We start from the raw sequence: 8,867 nt of genomic DNA, 5'->3' as shown, positions 1-8,867 counted from the left end.
TGTTGCATCAGGACTTACAGACAGTGGGGAGAATATAATGTCTATGAGTTATTTACTCTGTGTGTGTCTATCTGTTGTCGACCTTCACCTTTGGCACATGGACACTTTTAATTTGAAGACACGATGCTGCGTTCAGGTTCCATCTCCAGTTTCCTCCATGTCAAAACACAGCATCCAAAAGCACTCATAATGCGAAATAATAGAACCCCAATTAAACAGATTATCTCAGAATATATTCACGACTGGGTCAGGCACAGTAAAGTCATTTTTAATCCGGTGTATGACACTGTTCAACGGAGCTCACCTCTGATCGAATCATTTCCGACAGAACCTGAAGGCAGCAGGAGACCGGAAGCTCTTAGGCCACGTGACTAGAGAGCGCATCACGTGACTAGAGAGCGCATCACGTCACGGAACCAGCAGCAAAGACCGCGGAGTAACTTTCCGGGCGTGCAGCGGACGGGCTGGTCAGGATGGTCGGAGCCCAGGCCCCCGGGCTGCTGCGGGCCTTGTGCCTGTTGGCCGCGGTGTGTCCGCCGGGCACCGGCATGCTCTTCCCCCGGGAGTCCTCCTCCAGGGAGCTGAAGGAGCTGAGCGGGCTGTGGGACTTCAGGGCTGACAAGTCCCCAAACAGGAACCAGGGCTTCGACAGGGCTTGGTACAAAAGTCGTCTGGCAGAGGTGAGCAGCTCTGATGAAACACAGCAGGTCTCCTCATGGAGCTGGTCTCCTCATGGAGCAGGTCTCATCATGGAGCAGGTCTCCTCATGGGTCTCCTCATGGAGCAGGTCTCATCATGGGTCTCATCATGGAGTAGGTCTCATCATGGAGCAGGTCTCCTCATGGAGCAGGTCTCCTCATGGAGCAGGTCTCCTCATGGGTCTCCTCATGGAACAGGTCTCATCATGGGTCTCATCATGGAGTAGGTCTCCTCATGGAGCAGGTCTCCTCATGGGTCTCCTCATGGAGCAGGTCTCCTCATGGGTCTCCTCATGGAGCAGGTCTCCTCATGGGTCTCCTCATGGAGCAGGTCTCATCATGGGTCTCATCATGGAGCAGGTCTCCTCATGGAGCAGGTCTCCTCATGGGTCTCCTCATGGAGCAGGTCTCATCATGGGTCTCATCATGGAGTAGGTCTCCTCATGGAGCAGGTCTCCTCATGGGTCTCCTCATGGAGCAGGTCTCCTCATGGGTCTCCTCATGGAGCAGGTCTCCTCATGGGTCTCCTCATGGAGCAGGTCTCATCATGGGTCTCCTCATGGAGCAGGTCTCCTCATGGAGCAGGTCTCATGTCAGGCTGCTGCTCCATGGAGGAGAAAACTGTTTATCGTTTAGCAGCTGCGGCCTGCTTTAGTTCAACAGGAGCACTTTAAGGTCCAAACCGCCCTCTGAAGCATGTGTCTCAGACCACAGGACCCCGGTGGTCTGCTGTGTGACCCCCCCATCACGGGCCGTGGGCTTCCTGTAACACCCAATAGTATCCAGACGTAAAAACACATAACTGGGTTTAAAGTCACTGTGTTTATCTCCTGTATTCGTTCGATGAGCCCTTGGGTTTACCCTGAGGACCACAGGAGCAACATGAAGGCACATACGGACGCTGTCGCCTCATTAGATCTTAAATGTAGTGTTTTGTGCAAATGCATTGTGGGTAGAGTAAAGCAGTAAGTCCAGGTCCAGTGCCGAGTACGGCCGATCCATTGCTCAGTTGAAGTCTTCTCTCTCCCAGACCGGCCCTGTGATCGACATGCCCGTCCCCGCCAGCTACAACGACATCACCCAGGACTCCACGCTGAGAGATTTCATCGGCTGGGTGTGGTACGAGCGAGAGGTGGTGGTGCCCGCCCGCTGGGTTGCTGATGAAGGAACGAGAGTGGTTCTCAGAGTAGGAAGTGCTCACTATCATTCAGTAGTGGTGAGTATGACACGAAGCCATCTTCATCTCTTACTGCGTTTTTGAGATGTGACGGCCATCTCTTCATGTGCACCTCTGGCTACGGTGTGATCGACCCGTTTTGCCCCTCTGCAGTGGGTGAACGGGGTGAAAGTGACGGAGCACGAAGGCGGCCATCTTCCTTTCGAGGCTGAGATAGGCGGCTTAATCCGCAAGGACCCCGCTACGCCGTGCAGGATCACCATTGCTGTCAACAACACTCTGACTCTGCAGACTCTCCCTCCAGGAAGCATCCAGCACATGGACGACCGCACCAAGTAACCTCCACCTCTTCACTGTTACTGCAAACACCACCCTGATGCTCATGAGAGTTACGTCACAGATGATCCCTGCACTTCCCCTTCCTTCAGCTTTACACTCTTCAGCTCCTTTCACCTCTGGCACCTTAACTTCATTTAACATTCATTTATCTTGGTCCTTATTCTTTTGGAGTTTGGGTTCTACTTTAGTGTTTTGGGGGAAATGAAAACATCAGTGTCACTGAGTATTCAGGTAATGATGGGAAATACCTTTTACATTGACATTGATTGATTGATTGATTGATTGATTGATTGACAGGTATCCTGATGGGTTTTTTGTCCAAAACATCAACTTTGATTTCTTCAACTATGCTGGCATCCACCGTCCTGTCCTGCTGTACGTTACTCCCAAGGTGTATGTGGATGACATCACTGTGGTGACGGACTTCTTGGATGACACTGGTAAATGAATACAACACTCCGTTTCAAGTCATTTTCAAAAATATCTTGTGGCTTCATTGAGCAAAGAGGCGGTTCTCTGATTGTTGTGTTTCAGGTCTAGTCAACTACAGAGTGTCCTTCCAAGGTGCGGCCACAGCCGCCCTGAAGGTCACTCTGATAGACAAAGATGGCCGCTGCGTGGACTCCTCCAGCGAGCCATCTGGAGTGCTCAAAGCAGCAGATGTCAAGCTGTGGTGGCCGTACTTGATGCATGAGAATCCAGGTTATCTTTACTCTCTGGAGGTAGGACAACATGTTCACATACAGTACATGTCAAACAGGATTATGTTCCAGGTTCAGGTCACGTGAGCGCAGCCACTAGATCTGTAGGATGATGATGACAGAGTTCGGTGGCTGTAGATGGTGATAATGGGGTACTCGTGGCAGTTATAATCTACAAGTGGCTTAGTTGCTGGTTGGGGTTATTTTCGGAGAATACTGATATAAAAGGGTTGAGGAAACTAAGTAGAATTCAATATACTGAGTGATTTCTCTCTCTGTGACAGTCTTTTATCATTTTGTTTTGTCGCTTTGAGTCGTATGTTGTGTTGTTATCTGGTGAAAGAGAAGAAATGCTTCTGACATCTTCACTTTAACGTCCAGGTTCGTGTAACAGCGGCTGGAGGCAGATCATCACCCGAGGACGTGTATACTCTACCAGTCGGCATCCGCACAGTCAGCGTTAGCAGCACCCAGTTCCTCATCAACAACAAGCCCTTCTATTTCCATGGAGTCAATAAGCATGAGGACTCTGATGTGAGTACCACTAGAGGGAAGCGGAACCATTCAGCCATTCCAATGTTACAACACATATCAAAGCTAAGTGAGACAAAGGTCAATAAACCAGCGGCCCTTCCTCTGTTTTCCTTGCGCTGTAGATTCGGGGTAAAGGCTTCGACTGGCCCCTCATCGTTAAGGACTTTAACTTATTGAAGTGGTTGGGGGCCAACTCGTTCCGCACCAGCCACTACCCGTACGCTGAGGAGATCCTGCAGATGTGTGACCGCCACGGCATCGTGGTGATAGATGAGTGCCCGGGGGTGGGCATCAAAGACATGTAAGTGTCCCCGCTCACGTCTCCACGACCTGTGGGCGTGTTTGAGGGCTCGGAGAGGTCGACGGCGTGAACATGCCACTGCTGGGAAAGACTCAGCTGTCTGTCTCTTGAAGTACAGCCTCCCAGAACTTTTACATCTGTTATTAATATACTTGAACATGATTTTTAGTGACAATTTTGGAGAGCTGAATATTTTATAGGACACATGAGGGCACATTTCTATCTCTATTGCGATAAGCGAGGACCCAGCTCTTCCTCTTCACAGCCACAATCAGCAGTTCTAGACACCTTGTTGTTTTAGAAGCCGAGCAGTCGTTGGGTGAATCCTCACCGTTATTGCAGATGCACATATTGATGGTGTTAGCTTTGCCTCATATCTCTGGTATTTCAGTCTACTTATTCCACTAGCTGTCAGCTCACTGTGTCTATGGTCCCTCCTCCATGTAGTCGCAGCTTTCAGAACGCCTCCCTGACCCATCACCTGGCTGTCATGGACGAGCTCGTAGGGCGGGACAAAAACCACCCCTCTGTGGTCATGTGGTCAGTAGCCAATGAGCCGGCTTCAGAGATGCCCCCTGCTGAATTCTATTTCAAGTGAGTGATGCTTTTGTTTTTCGACGGGAAGCTCATCAAATATCCATTCATACACAAACTGACTTATCTGCCTCTTGTGGATGCAAGATTATTTTCTTTCTACCCCCATTATGCCACTAAAGACTAAACTTGATAGACAGAGCTTGAAACCGTGTGTGTGTGTGTGTGTGTGTGTGTGTGTGTGTGTGTGTGTGTGTGTGTGTGTGTGTGTGTGTGTGTGTGTGTGTGTGTGTGTGTGTGTGTGTGTGTGTGTGTGTGTGTGTGTGTGTGTGTGTGTGTGTGTGTGTGTGTGTGTGTGTGTGTGTGTGTGTGTGTCTGTAGCACAGTCGGTCACAGCCCCTCCCTTCTCTCTGGTCTGTGGAATGCAGTAAAAGTAGTCATGAAGCCGACCTGTATAGTCAGAGCTCAGTTATGGCCTGAAGCCTCAGGAGGACAAACATGGCGGACCGATACTCGACCTGCCAAACTGCTGTATCTGTCAAGTAAAGCTGTGTGTGTGAAGTAACTTTTTTAATGTGCTTTTATCACAATGAACTCGTGACAAACTGAAGCTTCTTCTAATCACACGAATGAAACCGACTATAATCACAACAATGTCACAAAATCCGTCTGAGATTTGAATCATGAAGATCTTGAATGTGATCCCCGGAGGGTGCTCTGTGTTTTCCCCCCAGGACCCTGATAAAACATACCAAAGGCCTGGACCCCACTCGGCCCGTCACTTACATCACAGACAGTAACTATGCCAGGGACAAAGGGGTGAGTTTGTTTATCGTTCTCGGGTCAGTATCAGCAGTAGACCGAAGTGACTGTCATGTTGACTGTCGTGTTTTTCATTTGATTCATTGGAGGTATTAAGAACCCCTTAAACTTTATGTAGTGATGTAGAAGTGCACTCCAGTGACGTCACTGAGGTGACGGGTGCCACAGAGCTCACTTCTGGCCACACCAACCAGTCTGCTGCCTCCAGAACCACAAAGCACTGCTTTATAGTCTGGTGTTAAATTACTCCTTCAAGTTCACTCTAACTTGGGAAAAAGGGGTAACTACCTCCCAGCAGGACATGCTAACGCTTCATCTGTTCTCATCATAAATGAGCAAATATAAAATGCAACACATGTTTTATAGCATTCATTTGGATGTGGCTGACACAAAGAAAGAACCAAAACCTTTTAGAGCCCTTTTAAAAATGTAGAATCTGAAGTATTAATCTGTAACATTAAATATTCAGGATTTAATAGGCAACACTCAAAGTCAAATTTTGGAAAAACCCATTATTATTAAAGAGGATTTGAACATGTGAACAGTGTGGGTGTGATTCGGTCCGATTTGACTGACTGTTCTGTCCTCATAACGGTTGTTACACTCTGATTCAGAGTGGTGCATAAGTAAGTGATTTAAATTATTCTCACAACCTAACTTCATAGTGATAAAGTTTTCAGGGCCTACAAGAACAGAGACGGATCATATCCTCTGAAATATTGTATTAAAATGCTGTTAAAGTTTCACATGCTTTTGATGAAGAAACATCGTGTGGAGGGTCAAATATTCTTCTGTGCCTCTCAGTGCTGTCAGTCAGGTCGTGACACTGAATGTTCGTGTACAATAACATCATGAACTTTAGTGATAATGTGCCTGGTGAAAAATAAGGGAGCTTCATCTGTATGAATTCTGAAGCCTTCGCTGGCCCAGTGTCAAAGCAAGCTGTTGACATGCTGCAGCCGTGTTCACATTCCTGTGCTGTGAGGAGTATCTCTCAGGGTGCATTTGGTAGCGTAAAGGTGCTGATTAGCTTGCAGTCACTGACTACCTGCAGGCACTGGTTTGTAAAGGCCGCTGTCTTGGCGAATAAGGTTCCTCTTTCATCTCAGCGAGTCTCATTTTGTCTTTAAACTTGTCCCTAGGCGCCCTATGTGGACGTAATCTGTGTAAACAGCTACTTCTCCTGGTACCATGATCCAGGACACGTGGAGGTGATTCCCATCCAGCTCAGAACTCAGTTTGAGAACTGGTATGGAAAGTACCAGAAACCCATCATCCAGAGTGAATATGGAGCAGATGCGGTGCCAGGGCTGCACAGCGTGAGGATTCACACTTGTTCTTCACAACTAAATGCCTGACCCCTACCTCTTCCTTAACTAACCTAACTTAAACCTGATTCTAATCTTAACCTGAAAACAGTCGTTTGAGGCTAGAATGTCTGCACTTCCCAAAAAGTGTCCTCTGTTGGGTGTAACCTGTTACAGTCCCCACTATGTATCCAGTACAAGTTACCCGACTGTTACACACCACCACTGCGATTTCTCTGAATTGTTTTGTTGCATCCCTGAGACGTGTTAGTGCCAAGGGTAAGAGGCTTTCCTTCGCTCCCCAGGATCCACCCATGATGTTTACCGAGGAGTACCAGAAAGTAGTCCTGCAGAGCTACCACGACGTGTTCGACCAGAAGAGGAAGGAGTATGTCATTGGTGAACTCATCTGGAACTTTGCCGACTTCATGACCGCACAAGGTACTGCAGCTGTGAGCCGCAACAACCTGTAAAACCAGAACTGCCAGCAGCTCCTCCAGTTTCCTCCATGACTACAGTGCACAGAGCGTTCTGTAACTGCTACAGACACTCTCTCACACTGCTGAGTAGGAATCATGTAGCCAATGAATCAGGATCCACACCTCCGTCGTGAAGACGAATCATCGGTTTGGTCTGTAGGGTTAACAAAAGGAGCTTTCTAATGATGAACCAATCATCTCCAGTCCAGGCTTCTACTGTGTGTGATAGTATGGGCAGCCTTAAGTGAGAGTCAAAAGCTCCTCCTGCACAATGTATCATTGAACTAAGGAGCCTGGTTATTTATATCCCTGTATGATTCTAGCATTATCAGGTTACTAACACCCCCCCCCCCACGTGATTAAAGGTTATACTTAGTAATAACAGGGGCTATTGTGTGTGTATGCAGTACAAGGAGGGATTGACGGATGACGTTGTGAACATGATGCATTTAGAATGAGAAAGCTTTAACATATTCTCAGTCATAATGAAAAGATCACCCCCCCCCCCAAAGTTCCCAGCAAACAAGGCCCTGGTTGTCGAAATGGTCGATCCACAGTCTTTTGCAGCGTTTAAGCCTACAGGCAAAGCAAACTTTGACCTGTGGACTCATGAGAAACCTCCTTGTAACTACTTGTACCTGTAGAGCTTCACATACGTAAAAAAAAGGTCGACCTTAATTAACTAGCATGTTGGCCTGACAAAGGCCTCCTCTGGTTTTGCTCCCTGTGCTTGACGAGGTTCTTGTCGCCCCCCTTGTGTCTGCAGGAGTCCTGCGTGTGGTTGGGAACAAGAAGGGTGTTTTCACCAGGCAAAGGCAGCCCAAAGCAGCAGCATTCATCCTGAAGGAGAGGTACTGGAGACTGGCAAACGAAACAGGCAGACTACCTCCTTGGACCAAGTACCCCTGCTCACTCTGACACCCACCAGTCGGGGCACCCGGTCCTGGACAGGCTTGAGCCCATGCAAACGCAATGCTGGTCAAATTTAGGCAGCAATTTGGTCTGCAGTGTGAACGGAACACTGTAATCAGGAGTTTTCCAGCAATCTGCAGCAGTTGTGGATGGTTCTAAAAATGTGCCTTCAATCAATATACTTTATTAATCCCCTGATCAATGGTGCAGTTAGCATTCTATAATAGTAATTATCCTTGTTTATCCATGTTGTTAAAGGATGTTCTGCCACAGATATGAAGGCCGGTTCTTCCCACTGCTCTCATGAGAAGGGCGTGATGAGCCTTGACCTTTCCTCCAGTCAGGTAGTGTGAGTGCACGTTACAGAGACACTGGACAGGAGGGGAGTTAGCAGCCTCTCTCCTCTGTGTGTATTAGGACACATTCCCTGATGGAAAGGCCTTTTCTGTACATTCTGCAACCAATCACACTGTTTTAGCTTTTTGCATTGATAAACATGTAATGCATTAATGTTAATTCCAATGCTGAATCTCATCATGTTTTATTTTTCTATGTGAAAATCAGAAAAGGTATTAAAGACGCTACATGCTGCCAGCGTGCAGGCTGTCATTTTTAAAACTAGTCCCAACAGTGTCAGCTTTTCTTTTGCACATTTACGCGTGCTAACATGTTGGTGCCGTTTCCTTCGGTCACTGCGGCTGAACGTTTTCAACAGCTCCACGTTCACCTAAAGGGTTAAACTCAGCGTTGATGGTGGCGTGACAATCAATAGGACCATTGGTGATTCTGCTCATTCCCTCATCACCCCTGATTGACCTTTGTGATACAGCTGGATGAGTGCTGAATATATTTAGACTGCCAAACACAACTAGTTACTACATCAGCATACCTGCTTGTCTTCCTCCCTTCATTCATTCATTCTGTCTTCTGAGGTTTAGCAGTGATCCCTTTAGGTTTAACAGTAATTAACGGCATTCAAATAACTAAGTGACAGGTGGTTTCAGAGGGAATGTTTTAATGGTAGATCATTTCCACATGACAATGACACAATTAAAATGTTCTC

At 47.5% G+C, this 8,867-nt stretch overlaps 1 protein-coding gene across 1 annotated transcript; it reads left to right on the top strand.

The window, feature by feature from the left end:
- The first annotated feature begins 434 nt into the window (after positions 1–434).
- Positions 435–8,395, top strand: gusb (glucuronidase, beta). The gene is made up of 12 exons (XM_070844005.1): positions 435–680; positions 1,729–1,914; positions 2,029–2,210; positions 2,512–2,654; positions 2,749–2,936; positions 3,297–3,449; positions 3,572–3,750; positions 4,198–4,344; positions 5,019–5,103; positions 6,249–6,425; positions 6,719–6,854; positions 7,659–8,395. Exons 1-12 carry the CDS (start codon positions 474–476, stop codon positions 7,808–7,810), a joined length of 1,935 nt encoding a protein of 644 aa, XP_070700106.1. The 5' UTR covers positions 435–473; the 3' UTR covers positions 7,811–8,395.
- Positions 8,396–8,867: the final 472 nt, after the last annotated feature.

Source organism: Pempheris klunzingeri, chromosome 14 (assembly GCF_042242105.1).
Source record: "Pempheris klunzingeri isolate RE-2024b chromosome 14, fPemKlu1.hap1, whole genome shotgun sequence".
In the NCBI taxonomy this organism is placed as follows: domain Eukaryota; kingdom Metazoa; phylum Chordata; class Actinopteri; order Acropomatiformes; family Pempheridae; genus Pempheris; species Pempheris klunzingeri.
This window is presented reverse-complemented; position numbering and strand designations above follow the sequence as displayed.

Coding starts and splice junctions, on each gene's coding strand:
- gusb (XM_070844005.1), top strand. CDS start 474: ATGGTCGGAGCCCAGGCCCCCGGGCTGCTGCGGGCCTTGTGCCTGTTG. Junction 2,655..2,748: donor GGACTTCTTGGATGACACTG/GTAAATGAATAC, acceptor GTTGTGTTTCAG/GTCTAGTCAACTACAGAGTG. Junction 5,104..6,248: donor ACTATGCCAGGGACAAAGGG/GTGAGTTTGTTT, acceptor ACTTGTCCCTAG/GCGCCCTATGTGGACGTAAT.